The 16,857-nt window shown below is 40.8% G+C and overlaps 1 protein-coding gene across 1 annotated transcript in view; it reads left to right on the top strand.

The window, feature by feature from the left end:
- Positions 1 to 16,857, top strand: part of NRXN3 (neurexin 3) — a 1,051,320-nt gene that overhangs the window by 92,743 nt on the left and 941,720 nt on the right. Inside the window, exons 4-5 of the mRNA XM_086748180.1 lie at positions 8,026 to 8,055; positions 10,387 to 10,398. Of these exons, the coding sequence (XP_086604306.1) occupies positions 8,026 to 8,055; positions 10,387 to 10,398 (42 nt within the window). The remainder of the gene's footprint in view (positions 1 to 8,025; positions 8,056 to 10,386; positions 10,399 to 16,857) is intronic.

The raw sequence follows: 16,857 nt of genomic DNA, 5'->3' as shown, positions 1-16,857 counted from the left end.
GAGTAAACAGATGTGTAGTATGAGCCTTCCCTGGCTGCGAGGTCTCTGCTCGTGGAGAAGGGGTGCTCACTCCTTTCGAGAGCCAACCGAAGTTCCCATCTGGCTTATTTCACAAATGAAAGGAGTTTGTCAGATGTCAAGCCCAGCTCCCCTGCAGATGTTATGTCCCTGGTCACAAAATACCACATTGTAAGCAGCAAAGTCAAGTCTTTAGAGCAAGGCCCTGGAGTTGGAAGTGTTGCTGTCTGTGCTCACTTTTAGGTCACTGACTCGTCGTGTTGTGAAGAGGAAAAGTAACTTATCCTCTTGATACTTCAGTTTTCCTTTGGGGTTACAGCTGCAGCCTTATGTCACCTTCACAACATGCTTAGAGATCTTGGGCTGAACATTATGGAGGTTAAGAGCCTTATTAGAGAGGTTAAGTGCCTTGGCGGCGGAGTGGTGTGCAGCACAGACCGGAATGGGTGCCTCTGACATCTCTGCCCAATATCTACCCTTTTCTACGCTGTGCTAGTGATCTAGGTTCTGAAAGACAAATTGTTGGGAAACGACCAGTAGATCAAGGAGCAAGTGGTACGATCCTGTCTCACTTAGGCTTTTTTAGGGGAAGAATGTATGAAGGAGAAAGGACTAAATATGGGTTCCTGATATTATGGTGACAGGTACTGATACCTGGGGGATGCCAAAATTTAAACAGTGCTTTTCCTATTCATGCCATGCATATCCCCTTTGTGGGAGAAATCTTCAGATGTTCATGGGAAGGAGGCTAAGAGATGTAGCATTTTGCTATCATGATTTTGCTGCTGACTAGAGTTTGCATGTAGCTGAATGGACACAACCCAGTAGAAATGACCTAGTTAGCTGGGGCCCTGAGGAAAAATTAGTCCTTGTTTGCCTGAAAAACTTCTTCATAAGGATACAGAGCTCCTTGAAGGAACAAGCATGCTAGCAGTTTTTTGATCCAGGTCTTTAATCTTTCAAACTCTATCATTTAATGCTTCTTTCTTTTCTTCATCTCAGGGCTGCTGTTTCAGTGTGCTTCCTTAACTCCATGTCATAGGGTCCTTTAAGCAGTACCTGTATGCTGGCTTCTGCTTCTTTGAAGCTGAATTCTGCTTTTTGGGCATGAAACCATGTGAATTGTGTTTCAGCCCATCAGAAGTTTCCTGTTTGCAGAAGGTTCTAGGTAAGAGTACAGCTGACAGCAGAATCCACCCAGTGCCACTCACACAGATGTTTGAAACCAGTTTGGACAAGCTTATGCTCTTCATAGGTGCCAGCATTGTTCTCATTCTTTCATGCCCTTTGCACAGGCACTGCCCACAAATGGGATTCTCTTACACTGCAGTGTGAATGTTTTTCAGCTCCATGCATACCCATTTGAAGCAACATGGCAGTCGTGATCACTGGGATCAGAGCAAGAATTAATCGAGCCCAGAATCATCTTTTTATGAAAGTAGATGCTTTGGAAGAATTTTTAAAAACTATGTTAGCATAGGTCTTGTCCTGATACGCCTTTGTGGTTTCTGGGAGTCGCTGCTTTAAGGACTTTCTGACCTGATGTGCATCCAGATGATGGTGTTGTACAGTCATTGGTGGACTTATTTTCTTTGGACGTCTCCAGTCTTTATTTTCCTTAATCCACTTATATTTTTTTCCTCCACAATATCCTATGATAATGAGTCAGAGTACTTTCTTTCTATTATTTTTGTATCTATTACTTGAGAATTTCATTCAATGACTCCTACTCCTTGTGTTCTGACAAACAGGGAAACAAATTATTCCCTCTTCACCTGCTCTGTTTTACTTGGGATTTTACTCCTATCGTATATACTGTTAACCGTGTCTTTTCCAAGCTGAAGAAGCTTATTCCACGCTTAACAGTACTTCTTTTTCCCACCTTGGGTACCTGCTTGATCAGGTGCTCTGATTTGCAGTGATACAGATCTTCTTATGGGTCAGCCATAAAATGCATTCACCCTCAAGCCTTGCCACCTGCACACGTTCTCTTGTGCGTGTGGCCATCTTTGCAAACACGTGCATGTTTATTTTCATGCTTTCAAACGCCATCATCATTGTAGCCCTCCCTATGTGAATACTTCTAGGATTATGCCATGTGCAATGTCTAAGTACTGTTTCTGCCATGGGGGAAAGGAGATAGTATGGTTTGATCACTATTTCTGCCCACAGATGTTGGGATAAATGACTTCCTCTTTGGCTTCTACCTTGTGCTCTTATTCCTTTGATCACTCAGAGGAGGTGCCACTCACCCTGACTCACTGCCCCCGATAATGACAAAACCTATCCTGGAATTACATGGCAGAGGAAGCAAAGGGGGTGGAAAAGAGGAGCTAGCACAGCTGTTGTGTGTAATTGGATTGGAAGTGGGCCTCCGGCTACAATAACAAAACTACACTCCCGGCTGGCCTCACTGCTGGGGCCTGTGAGGAGCCCCTTGGCTGTTGCGCGTATCACAGTTGAATCAAACAAAAATGACTGCTCCCCAGCCTGTGTTACTGCTTTGCTCCGTTATAAAAAATTAGCACCATGTATGCCAGCAGCCAAGAAATCAGGTCATCCTCTTGGCAAAGCTGACCTGTGTAGCAGGTAAAAGGTCTGAACTAGGTCTCAGAATGAATTTTGCTCTTCATCCATTCTTCAAATCCTTCAAGACAAGGGTTTTACTTCTTTATCTGAGTGCCATCCTTTGGCCCTGCTGGAATGCCCTCTTTTTGGTACATGGGGACTCTTAGAGAGTCTTCCATGGTCTTTACGTTTTAGAACACCTCAAGTTGCCTATTTTAAGAAGGACCATGTGGGAGATGAGGGCCTCGTCAGCCCTCCCTAACTAGAAAAGAGAACTGGTGATAGAGCTGGGGTTGGAGGCTCAGAGGAGAAAAAAAAGCCTATTTTTTAAGGAAGTACTAGTTTTAGGAAATTAGAAAAGGAGGAGACTCTGTCACTCATCAGAGTCCTCTTCTCTATAGTAGATGCAATTTTATTTTTGGAGGAGTCCCTGGTTTGCATGATTTCTTTCTTCAGCTCTGCCCTAAAGGATTTGCCTGTGTATCCTGGACCAGAAGGCACGGTGCCCTGCCTCAGACACACGCTGCAGCTGGCCCTGTTATTGTTTGAATGGGTTGTGGACCCTGATACACAGGAAAGGATCCTCTGTGGGCACACCTGCCACTGGGGAGAGCTGGGCTACTGCTGCTCCTTGCCAATCTCTCTTCCCGTTCATTAAGAGCTTTTGGGCTAATCATCTGGCAGCATCATTAAAAGGGAAATACTGAGGCTGCTGGCCTTAACAGAGCAGTTCAGCAGTGCACACACACCCCCACGCACAGTAGGTGCACGCCCCCAGAGCATGGGCCCAGCAACACGGAACAAGCTGTAATTAACTAGATGAAGGAGTCCATCTTCCTTTGTTGCTGCATTCAGTTGTCACTCTCAGCTGTGGTTTATATTCTCCCCGCCTTCTTAGGTTTTGTGGCTTTATTTTTCCATTTTAAGTGCTAAGTACCCAAATGTGGTGCAAGGAGGGAGGGGGCAGTGGGGGCGAAGTTCAAACTGCCTCCAAGTTTCCTTCATTTTCTCCTCCACCCTGAAGGTTGCCCCTAGTAAATCCTTACAGATGAGGACTGCTGTTTAACTACATTGCTCTTTCATATCATTGTACCCCGAAGCTACTTTTAAAAGTGTCCTTCTGGCTTCAAAAGAATCCAGTGTTGGCCCTTGATACTTTGTACAATTAGAGCCACTCAGTTTTACTATTTTGATATAGAAAGCAGATGGTTCACAATTTAAAAAAAAAAGTGTAGTTCTTTGAAATGTTACTTTGAGATCAAGGGAGATTAATATTAACCTTTAAGGAAAGAATACTGATTTGGTAGTAGGTTAAAGAAATATCAAAAAACCTCCCAGACCTAAATAGAATCATAGAATCACAGAATAGTTTGGATTGGAAGGGACACTTAAAGGTCATCTAGTCCAACTCCCCTGCAAGGAGCAGGGACATCTCCAACTAGATCAGGTACCTCAGAGCCCCATCCAACCTGGCCTTGAATTTTTGGAAGAGTCAGGAATGAATAGGAAGAGTTAGTTGTGGCACCCATAAATCATGTCCAGAGAGCAGAGTTTATGTCTGTCTGCCCTCAGCAATGGACTTATTATTTTAATAACAAACCGATGTTCTGAAGAAGCAGGCCACTTTCTCTTCACAATGCTGCTGAAAATCTGAAGAAGCTGGAGCTGCAGAGGCTGAGCACAAGCAGATGCTTGTCATGATCTAAGAAACCTGTTGAGAGCCTTCTTCCGAAGCCATGCATTTGTCCTTACTGTCACTCATATGTGACGCCCAGGAATAGCAAGGTACCACATTCCTGACTTGGACATAAAATTTCTTTGCAGGCAGATAAGATATTTATTCTGAAGTTTTCCTAAACCTTTTTCAAAGCACTTGCTACGCACCATTTTTGTTGGGCAGCAGTTGTGCCCAGCCACCAGATTATTAGAAGAATGACTAGATTGCTTTAGAAAAAGCATGCAATCCCTTCACCATTGTGGCTCATGCAGGTTTGTGTAAACGTTTTCCCAGTTCTACACTGGCTGGGTTTGCAGCCCTGAGGTTTTAATCAGGGTTTCTTGTTGAACAAATCTAAGATGAAAAGGAAAGCATATTTCACCTGGATTTAGGTGGAACAGATTTTCTGACAGGAGTCCCCTGGAATGGGATGGCTGTTGGCTTAAACAATGGTTGTATATATGAATAACGTGCTTTGGGGCCTAATGAGTTCATTTAGCAGCCTGAGCCTACTGAAAGCTTTGCTGGCCATAAATGGTTGATGCCCAAATAGCATGGTGATAGATGTCCACCCTTTTCTAGCTAAATATAGTCTAGTTTGCAGGTCTAAACAATTCTGACATCTCTTGCATCAGTTTCTTGGACGTTCTATTAGTTTATTGTAGTCCAATAGCAAATGCTACCCCATGCCACCTTGAGATGACTTTGACTTTTATGATTTGAAAATTGTTTTAGTGTCTTGTCAGCTTGAAACTGATATAAAGGTGAGACAACGATGGCAGTTCACGTTTTCCGTGTTGATTTTACTGTGACTAATTTGGGGCCTTTGTTACACATCCTGCAAATGTCACAGATTTTAGATCTCAATGGTTGAAGGTTTTGGTTGTTAATGACATTTTGTTGGAGAGAAATACACTCATTTTCACTCCTACTTTAAACTGCAAGGGAGGAAAATTTTCAGATGAGAAAAGCGGATATGTTATTTCATTATCTATATTATTATTCTATCTAATAATGAATCTGGAATTCTGTTGGTGTTCTCTTTGTTAAAATAAGGATCTGTGTTGAGGAACAATTTAAGAGATAATATTGGGTTTTTGCTGTATCTTCAAGTCCACTCTCTTTTGTCTTCCTATTTTAAAAAGGAAAAAGTAATGTTGATGGGGGGCATTATTTTTCATTAATCTCCCTACTTCCATTGTCCAGTTGAGACTAGAAGATCAAGAGGTAAATACAATACCTCAGCTGCTGTTGTATTTCAAATTTGTCAAGAAGCAGACAGAGTTAGAACATTTCTTAGGGATACTTTCTTTCACAGGCCTTGGAACCAAGGCCAAACCAAGGGCCAGAATGGTGGGTGCATTTGGGATGCACTTACAGGCGACAGGCTCTGGGCTGGCTGATACCCTGATAGATAGGGCACACAGCATTGGGCTTCCAGAGATAAGGACAAAAGGGATGTTGACATTCCTGACATTTTGGAATTTTTATAGCTCATCTGTGGCTGGTGGACAGAGCAGGGATGTCTTCTTACAGTGTGATTCAGGGTGTTTCATGTAGGCTTTTGCTTTGAACCTTCTGGAGGTTTCTCTTTGTCAGTGTCTCATCTCCCCAAGTGGACAACAGTCTCTGTGCTTTGTAGGTCCTAAAAGTTACATTTTTGTCTTCTTGTCTTTTACAGTGACTTTTACAGTGACTTTCAAGTGCCCATTTGGACAGACCTAAGATTTGCCTGTCAAGAATGATGGGGTCAGTGACCATAAATAGAGACACAAATTCAACCCACTCTACTAGCAGAGCAAAATGATTCAGAGAAATTATATCTTGTAATTTAGACAAGAATTATGTCCTACAGCATCAAATCTGCTATGTTTATTTATAGCTAAAAAACCTAAAAAAAATCTAAACCTATGTAGTGTTTCTGATTATTTTTCTAAATCCACAATAATCTTCAAGAACATTAAGATATTTGCATTCCTTAGACTGTAAAATTATTAATCCCCTTATCTGGCTTGGAGTTCTCTGTGGGTGAACATATTCTTGGGATTATCTGGATTTTAGATTTCTCCAGCAGATGCGAAGGAAAAATATAAAAGAGAGAGAAATAAACAAATTCAAACTCAGCATGCTGCTTGTTGAAAATTTTCATTCTAATAAATTCATTTGACCTCTCAGTCTCCGTGAAATTAAAAAACTTACAGTCATGTTTGATTAATATACTGACTTAAGACAGAGGATGTGTGTGTGTGTCTGTGTGTATGCGTGTATCAAAATCCCTGCTATATTAAGTGCTGTGAGAGGCAGAAGATGTGGAGAAGGAATCAAGCTGAGGGAAGAAGGTCAGGGAAGCAAGTACAAAAGGAGTCACTCATGGCTTGAGTGGGTAGGACTTGATTTTTGTATGTGTTAGTTCTGTGATATCATGTGTCACAAAATTAACTAATGGGTCAGTTGATGCTTAATGGATTGGGCATGACTGTATATATAATAGTATCTAAAATAGATTTGTATGAAAATAGTTGAACAGTAAACTTATTTGAAAATTGGTGCTAGAAATGGATTATCATAGAATCATCAAGGCTGGAAAAGACCTCTAAGATCATCAAGTTCAACTGTCAACCCGACACCACCATGCCGATAAAGATATTAAACAAGATTGGCCCCAAAACTGAGCCCTGGGGAACATCGCTTGTGACCAGCTGTCAAGTGGGTTTAACTCCATTCACCACAACTTTCTGGGATCAGCCATCCAGCCAGTTTTTTACGCAGCGAAGAGTACGCACATCTAAGCCATGAGCTGCCAGCTTTTCTAGGAGAATGCTATGGGACACAGTGTCAGTTCATTTAATTGAAACAAACAAGGTTTATGCCAGAAAAAGTTATCAGAAAGAGACTGGAGCAGCCCAAGTGACCACCACAGCCCCATCCACAGAGCTGGCAGTGACTGTCACTGCTGAGGGGAGCTGTGCTGCTTTCTGGCTTTACCTTGAATTATGAAATGAAAGAGTAGCTTTAGCTATAGCACCATAAAGTAACACACTGCCCTTGGAAGTTGAATCTCCAGTTCTTCCCAGAAAAGAAATGGAAAAGTATTAATAGGTTTTAGGTAAATTTTTTAGTTCTTGCCAGGTCTGATGTACTGGTGCCTCCCTAATTAGTACATGTGAGCAGTGTTGTTTGACTCCTAAAAATACATGCTGAAACCTCCACTCAAGAATGAGGATAGCTTTGTGTGTGTATGCATTTAGCCCAGACATTTCATTTGAAGCAAAAGTAGTAGGATCACGGCCTCCCTTTCACTGACCACTGCAGCCTTGATTTTTAAATCTCTAGCTGAGGAGAAGTTATTTCTATAGCTCTCCCGAGGAGTGAACACTCCCTGCAGAGCCCCCTTGCAGACCTTGTCTTTCCTAGCCCATTTAGCCATCCTGGTGTGCAGTGCCTCCAGAGTCACTCCCCACAGGACAAAATGCTCCTCAAACGCAGTTCTGCAACCACCAGCAGGTTTTTTCTACCTGTGACAGATGCTTTCCTGCTCAATGTGGAAAGCAGCACCTGCATATGTGTGTGCCCTGTGTGCTACAGCCATACTTGGCCTAGCTCAAGTATGTGAGCTCCAATCCTGAGATGTACTGGACTGTGACGGGTGTGCATGGATATTGCTGCCTCTTTTTCTGTTTTGTTCTTTTTTCTTACTTTCCCCCTCTCTGTCTCTTTCAAAGGCTTCTCACACCTGATGATGGGTGAACAAGGTAAGTCCTTCTACTTTCTCTTTGTTTCAGTCACTGATCATGAAAGAGCTTTGTCCCTGCTTCATGGTGAGCTGGGCTTTGCATGACAAAAGCAAATAAGCCTACTGGGTGCCAGTCGAGTCATTTGCATCTTTGCTTCTGTGTCGCATGAGCCTGGGACCCAGGTGCCCAGGAGGGAGCATGAAATGACTCCATGGACAGTCAAGAGGTATGCTTCTCCCTGCCATTTAGCCCACCAGCTATTTTATCTTGCCATTTCTTTCTTGTTGTGCCAGCTGTAATGACTCCCACTTGCTTGGTAAATGTAGACCTCTATGTTGGTCTTTATTTTTAAGAGTGCAATTATTTAAAAAAAAAATGTTAATAGCCCTCATGGCATGATCCTAACTCATTATGAATCCTCAGGAAAATTGTGTATAATGGCCTGTAAGTCCCATGTCTGTAATTTAAAATTTTTAAATATGCAGAGAGCAAAATGGTTTAGAAAAAGAACAGGGCTAACCCCAGATTGGGCTACAAATGAGATCTAGGCCTATATCAGAGTTCACATTTTAATATCTCAGCCTGGGTTGTGTTACAGATCTGTTGGCTGTAACATGATGGGATCGTTAGTCGCATTTTGCACTGTGGGGGTGTGGAGCAAGAAGCTAGCGAGGGGAGGTGAGGTTAGGAGAAGGGCAGTTCTTTTCCTCTGACAGTGTCAGTATCTTGCTGGCATGGGTACACAGGAAGGAGTTAGTGCTGGTGAGGCATTCTGGTCTTGCAAATGTAGGAATGAAATGGTTGAAGATTTAATGCAAAATGTGTGCACATGGTGCACTAGGAAGACCAGACCAGCTGTTTGTCTTTGAGGAGAAGATATGAGTTTTGACTCTAAAGCCTGATGGGGCTCTCCTAGACTAGCTGTACATAATAGTTTTTTTTTTTTTTTTTGCCATTAAGTGAACTTGTATCTGAGGTTAGACAGTCCAAAGAGTTAGTAAGATAGAATGTAGTGCCTGTGAAGACTCAAGAGTAATTAGGTACTTGAATAAGAGAGAGACAGTTTCTGTGGATCTCCATGAAATGTAGAGCAGCATAATCAGTTTTTATTCTGTAGTTCAAGACAGGTGTCTGCTCTGAGGTCTTGAAAGCTTAGGAAACAATCAGAAGTGAAGTTGGGCCAGTTTCTGTCCTGCTTAGCATCTCTGTGTGGTGGCAAAGGCAGGAAAACAGGGTTCTTTATGAGTGCATGTCAAGACTGTGGTATTTGGCATGTGGAACATCTAGGTAAGCTCTGAGATGCATTGAGCTCCTTCTCTCTCCCCACTTAATGTTCAGGTAGGCTTGTGGCTCGGAGGTTGTGCTTGGTGAAGGAGCATCCAGCAGACGAGCCCCTTCAGCATGTCCTAGTTGCTCAGGATGCAGCTGTATATGGCAAGCCATTGGCAGAGGAAGGGTCATGGCATGTTGGGAGTGATCAGGACAGTGAACTTTTATGGCGACTTTCAGTCTCAATAACACTGAATATATCTTTCTAGCAGTCTGCGATTTAGCACTGGATTATATAAACAGATGCACTTGGCCATTTAATTTACAAGTTGCAACCCAGCTGGCTCATGAAGAGTTGCATGACCTATTCAAGCCTGTGTGATTGTCATCAGCCCTTTCTATACTCCCTTGCTTGGCAAAAAAATGTGAAAACTACTGGCTTCTGGCAACTTTAGCCACCCTTATTTATCCATGATGCATTAGGGAACAGTGGCTTCTCTTTTCTTGCCAACCAACTCAAATATATTCCCTTTTGATAAATATTTACTCTCTATAAAAATGATGAATATAAAATATGTAAATGTATATATGTGAGTAAATATGCAATGTCAACGTTATATACAAATACATTAGCTTTGGTAGGTGAAATGTGTTTAGCAAATATATTACCATGAGATTTTTTTTTTCCTGTCCTACTCTGTTTTTTCCCTTGATATTTTGAATTTGATGTGGAATGAGGCGTATCACTGGTGTGCTATTGCATGAGAGGTTTGCATTTCTCAGTAGAAAATCAAATTAAAGCCAAATGGCTTACCCAGGCAATTGCTGGTTGTACTGTCAGTTGTTTAAGCCTTGCTTTGTTGCTGTAGTTGTGGCATGTCTCTCATTTTCCCCTTGACATTGTGTTATGTTGGGTTTGGCTGCTACATAAATATGCTCATTTTCTTGTTTTTGTAAGTTTGGCCAGTGACATAATTTTCTGTTTTTTATACTTCCTCCTTCTCTTCTCTTCTGCCTTCTCCATGATGGACACCCATCTTCTTCCTCCTCTTAACTGGATGCACACCTTCCTGTCTGTAGGTAGAAGTAAAGGTAGAGATTGCATTCTTTCTAAGACTTCATTGCTTTTAAAATGTTTGTCAGTGGACAAATTGTGTTTTTATGAATGTGGTTCATATTGGAACTTAATGCCTTTAGTTTTAAAAGTCTCTTAACAGTCTTTCATTTTGTATTGAATTATGGAAGAAATACTTGTTAAGATGAATGCTCTGAGGCCTTCTTAACAGATGATGTTTTCTCCCTGTTCACACCAAGTACGGGCTGTGCAGCATCAGGCTCTCTGTAGCTGGTGCCGCTGGGGTGCAAAGGGACCGTCAGTTCAGTCAAAGGCAGAGCCAGAGGCCAGTGAGCTGCTGATGGCGACTCCCTTGCACTGGAGTGGTGCCACTGCTGGCAATTGTGGCGCTGGTGTTGGTGGAAGCAGGACCTGGGCTTGTCCAGTACCCTTCAACAATGGAGGTCTTTTGAGCTATCATTTCTCAGCTCTACTTCTCATCCCTCTGTTAGTGAAAAGATGTTTTTCAGAGTTGTAAAATGCTGCAGAGGAAACAGAAGTGATCGGCGCTGCTAAGCAGAGGTCCTTTCCTTTGCGGCTCAGTACTGCACAGGACTGGGGCTGCTGTGGGGCTCTGGGGCTGCTCTGTGACTGGCTGCTCTGGGGCTCCAGCCAGGAGCCAGGCTTCAGCAGGTCACACCTATCGTTAGCATGCAGAAGGCAGTCATGCATCCCTAATCAAAACTGTCAAAAAGGCAAAATGCTGCAAACCTGCTCTGGGTCTCCAGTTTGACTGGAGGGAAGGGGAAAGATTAATTGATAAATTATAAGCACTGCTCAAGGAAAATCCGTTTCTTTGTCCTGTTTTCCAATGAGATGAAGAGATTAAAAGGTTTTATTATGCTGAAGCTTACTCCTTTTCAACAAATACACTGCTGAATAATCTGATCTATTGATCAACATGGTTTGAACACGTTGGAGGATGTTGGGTGTGTCCTTGCCAATAAGCCTTCAGAGGATGAAATGACTAATTGTACTATTATGAATTTGGGAGGATATGAGAGTCAAAAGATTTGTTCATAATAACTTTCCTTTGAGGGGCAAAGCAGTCTCTGTCCAGTGATCACTGCTCCTGTAATATCTGAATTCTGGGGAGCACAATGACATATTAAACGCTTCATATGATACATCTTTCTGATGCCCTGCCTTCTAACAAGTTTGTATTGTTGGATTCTCTGTGATGGGATGCATCACATAATATTATTTCTTCCATTTTGAGATTGAAAAAGTATTCCACTAGTTAATTTCACAGCTTTTCTATTGTATCCAAAGTTGGGCAGTGGAGGGTGATACATGAGCTGTACCCAGAGCTATCTTCTCAGGAAGAGGTGAGCATCAGAACATAATAATCACATATATACACTGTAAAAGAATATGAGTACCTAATGCTCTAAGCACACCACACAAAACATTACTGTGACTCCACACAGCTGCCAATGTTTGAGTTAGCTGATGTATAGCTTAGTGTGGTTCAGGGTCAGTGTAGATCTGGGTGAGCCTTGTACGGCGTGTTGTTAGTTCGTGTTGCTCCCTTCTTTTCTTGGGTGGCATTTGTGCTGCGCACCAGTCCGTGCAGGACTAAACCGAAAGTATTTTCTAAAGCAAAACTACCCATTGAGCCTGTAGGAAAGCGGGTTATAAAATATAGTCCACAATTAATTGATATGCACTGACAATTTATTTTGTCGTTGAGTGAAAACATTGTTTCACTTCCCAGCTATGTGTAGTTTTTAGCTCTAGTTACAGCAAGTGACTTCGTCAGAGAGCCATCACTCTGTATGAAAAATGGTGTTACCTTCAGAGGGCTCAAGTGGTGTAATTTTGAACTCACACATGGCCTTCAGCTCACAAAGAAGGTGGTACCAGATCCCTTAGTGATTGTACCTGGAAGGTTCATATTTTTTTGGCATTCTTGTACTTTTTAGTAAAAACTGGCAGCCACTCTGTCTCATGCCAGGTATGTGGCCAAAGGATGTGATGTATTTAGTTTTGTAAAACCTCTTCACAATGTATAGTAGTCTGTGGCCTTGCTTGCATAATTTGAAACAAGTTTTCCATTATTTGCTTCCACTCTGGTAAATAAGCTGCTTCTGCATCTGTCCTTTTTAAAAAGTTCAGGAGATTTTTTTTTTTTTTTATAAGTTCCTGGAAAGCTGAAGAAGATGAAGTGTAGGTGTTCTGGGATAATGGCTAGAGTAGATGAGATACAAAAAAAAGGACCTGTGTTGCATTTTAACCTGAACTGAGCATATATGCATTGTTTGTGTTTTTATTAGGCATATGGAACCGGTTGCGGAGATGAGGTACATGATGAGCAGAGAGGACTTTTATTTAGTTTGGCCTGAATTACTGAATACAACTTCTCTTCTGGAGAGGAATTGACAATTAAGGAACAATTATATTGAGTTTATTTCCCTAACGTTCCCCCACAAGTAAATGATACCAAAGGAGATCATAAATATCCAACTCTAACTTGCTCTTGCAGTAACGTTCTTTCATATCATTTGTTCTCCTGACAGCCTTTGTTAAGGAAATGATAATTTGCCTTTTTGCTACCTTTCACCATTCTCTTATATATGCAGTGGGTTTTGTTTTATCATCACTCTTGGTTTGGATCTGGCTTCTGTTGAGGTTTGTGCCTCCAGAGGAAATAGGCTGTATTCCTGGTAGGGCACTGCTATTTTTGGTGAATGAAGTTTTGCCTCTTCTTGAAGGCAATGGCAGAAGTAACATTGAATATACTGGGCTAAGATTCACCCAAAGAACTAAAAAGTCCCAAACGTCCCCTCTGACACAAGGAATGACAGTGAGGTGTGGCTGGTTTGTGGGTGTGCACAGGACACCTCCATAGTGCTTGTGCAGTCTGCAGACTGCTGCTTCTCCTCTAAGGCACTGGGCTTCTTCCCTCCAACAGTATCTGTGCTTGGGATGAAAAACTGCACACCTGCACACTCATTTGTTTTTAACATTAAGCAGATTTTTTTTTCTCCATTCTCAGAGAGAAATGAAGTACTTTTCTCATATTTAATGGGTGGGACTTTTCTAAATCCATGTTGTGTAGACCAAGGGCTACTGGCAACTTCCCCATGTAGCATTGCAAGATCAGACTATATCCCTTGGTCCTAACTGCTCTTAACCCAAGTAGGTCTTTTAAGTCTTGTAATGTTCAGTATTGCCCTCAGTGAGCAGTGTGAGGTTGTTATTTCTTTGCATTGTTCAATAATATTGACCAGGAGGATATGGAACAGAAGAAATGAAATAGCGTTTGTGGACTCGGATAGAAGGAAATGACTGGACCTTACTGATCTGGAAAATAATTTTGAGTTCTTCTTCACCAGTAATACCATTAGAATTTCAGTTCATTTGAGTGGCCAAGAGTTTATGCAAATATTGAAGTGAAACATCAGTAACAAATTAAATCATTTGTGCTCTATAAATATCTAATTATACAAGGGGAAAAACAACACTACATTCATCTTGCCAGCCTTGGCAGTGGTTTTCAAGCTCTGCTTTGCACTGTAAAATATCTTAATATTTGGGTTTAAATATGAATGTTGTGTGTTTTGGCTTCTATACTTATGGTCCTTCCCTTAATACTTTAAAAATTTGTGGGCTATTGAATTTGTTTTCCTTTTAGGGGGAAAAAGTACTGCATTATTTTAAGGATGGTGACTTTTAGTTTTAACTTTCCTCCTAATGACTATTTAAAAAATTAAGTGTTTTATTTTCTGGTTAGCAAATACCCAGTCTGTAAAACCTCTTTGATCAAATCAAGGCCCCTTGAATGTAGATGTCATTCTTGTGGAATTATTTTTTGTAAGACAATCTTTGCTGCTGCTTTCATATTTTATTTAGGGAGGAAACAAATATTTGAATGTAATTCTTCTACGTCTAATTAGAGATGACTGAAAATTGATGGTTTTCAAATACAAGGTATTGGGGGCTGTTTCTGCAAGGCATTCATCCTGTTTCTTTGTATTCCAGAGGTGGTGACATTTTCAGAACTTTGGTGAATGAAGTGACTTAAATGTTGAATATTCATAAACATATTACTTTTAATAATATATTTATGAAGGCACACAAATAAGACATTAAATAGGATGTTTCTGGTAAATTATTTTTTGTTTGTGCGTATGAGCATGTGTGTTTACAAATATGTATGCATAAAATATTTAATAATGTGTTAATTATTTTGTAGTTTCTAAGTAATTTGTTTTTTCTTAAATCCTTTCTTTCTGCCTTATTTTAAAACTATGTCTTTCTAACGTGAATATTTTTCATTGACTAATTCTTCATTGGCATTCGTTTTTATTAAGAAGAATGATTCCTGTGAGAGTTAAGGGCATTGTGGTCATTTTGTATGTAAACAGGAGCTAAAATATTGTCCTCTTAGACCATATTGTCATCTTCTGTTTTCAATGGGGCTCAGGTTTCACTCTGCCCAAAGAGAATATTTAATTGATATCATTGAAAGGCTTTTTTTCCTCCTTCTGTTTTTTTCATGTGAGGCATTCAGTGATGTGTAGAGATGCAGAGGTAGCAAAACAGGCCATATGCTTTGTAAAAGGCAGACTAATAGCAGTTCTGATGGACGTCTGATTTTTAAAATGCTGTATCTTTCATTAAAATTTACATGTAAAGTAAGGGCAAGCACGATGACATGAAAGCTAATGCAAGTTGCGCATCTGACATAATAACAATCACAAGAAACTGGAGATCCCAGATGGCAGCTTGGCCTTTGCCATCCTTTTAATAAGCTACTAACTGCTAATTATTGCACTCTTATGGGCAAGTTAATTTACTGTTGACTCTTAAAGAGACATTGTGCCTTTTCCTGGCATTTAGGTTTTTCAATTTAGATTTGAGAGTGTTTTTTCCCTGCAGATTGGAGTCCTTCCAACGGACAGTAACAAAGAGGCAAAGAAGCAGAGAGGGAAAGGAACATAATAAGTAATGGGGTTTTTTAATAATAGCAGAATATAGGGTTGTGGGTTTTTCTAGGGCATGGGTTTAGAGCTGAAAGGAACACCAGCATGTACATTAGATCCAGGATTTAGGTTTTGTATTTAAAAGAAAGCCCTTACTGCAGAGTTAGTGTTATCGTTAAAAATAAACAGAATGTCTTTCCCTTAAATAACCCAAGCTTGAGATTCTGAAAATAAGATCAACTAGAAATATAAAATCAAAATTACAGGTTCATTTCTGTTGCCAGAGAAGATTTGAAGGCAAAATTTCAACTCACTATTCTGAAAGCTAAAAAATCCACTGTATATTTGGAAAAATTCTTAATTTTAATGTTACTTACCTGGCTGTCATAATACAGGGAAGGAGCGTTATCTGTAAAACATACAATTTTTTGAAGTGATCTTTTTCTTCTTCCAGTTGAAAGCAATATTTGGTAATGAGACCAGTCAGGGAGAAGTTTTGATCTAAGAACCTATTTAGGAATGAAGGAACAGCTGCAGTTTAAATGGACTCTAATTCTCACAGTTAATGGTGTTTTGTGAATGCATGATTTTCTGTGATAACATTTGGGAGGAGTGATGGTGGGTAATAGCTTATTTCCTGGGCTTTATGGTAATGCAGCAAAGTGGCGATAATGCCATCAGGAACTGAAATAGACCCCTGTCACACACATCAGACAATCCTGCAAAAATATTAAACTCGGTGAAAGAGGGGAGTTTCCTGTTTTAAAGCTCATTGTGGCCTTTTGTGGACTGGAGTGATAACGTTATGGTATTGAACAGTCCAGAAAATATGTGCTGTTTAAGCTGGATCTTACGCATTAGAGCAAGCGCTTAGAAACAGCAGCCTTATTTGCAGTGCTTTACCAGATAGTAAATATTTTGACTAGAGATTAGTGGATAACATGTCATACAAATGGTTGCAAAGCTATTCCTGTGAAGAAGGTCATGCTTTCTCAAATCGTCTGATATAACTCACCCAGTATCGTCTGTCAGTCATTAAGTCACGTCTAATGCTGTGTGATTTCCCCCACATCAGTATTCTGGGTTTTTTTTTGTTCTGATTTTGGCAAGGAGCCATTGCCAGTTGCTGATCTTCCTGTGATGCTTGCCACCTTTCATTTATTTGGCCACACTCACCTCTTTCATGGAGCTAGAGCTCCTTCTCATGCTGGCTTTCATTTCCACATTTGTTTGACGAGCCTTGATAGTTCTGAGTGCGCATATCCAAATAGAAATCAGTACTAATAGGCTGTGAAATAAGATAATAGAAAATACCAGTACAGAGTCAAGGAATCAGGTGTGAATCCAGCACGCACAGGCTGTAGCATATTCATTTGTTTTCAAAGCCTTTTTGTTTTGGAATTTGTGTTACAGATGACTTATCCTGCAAGTTGCTGTGCTTAAGGCGCTGTGTTCCCTAAACAGCCGGTGAAGCCCACCTACATTAAAGGTGTTTTGCACCTGGGAATG

Source organism: Chlamydotis macqueenii, chromosome 5, assembly GCF_036417535.1.
Source record: "Chlamydotis macqueenii isolate bChlMac1 chromosome 5, bChlMac1.mat, whole genome shotgun sequence".
In the NCBI taxonomy this organism is placed as follows: domain Eukaryota; kingdom Metazoa; phylum Chordata; class Aves; order Otidiformes; family Otididae; genus Chlamydotis; species Chlamydotis macqueenii.
Note: the sequence above shows the minus strand (reverse complement) of the source record. Positions and strands in the feature narration are given on the sequence as shown.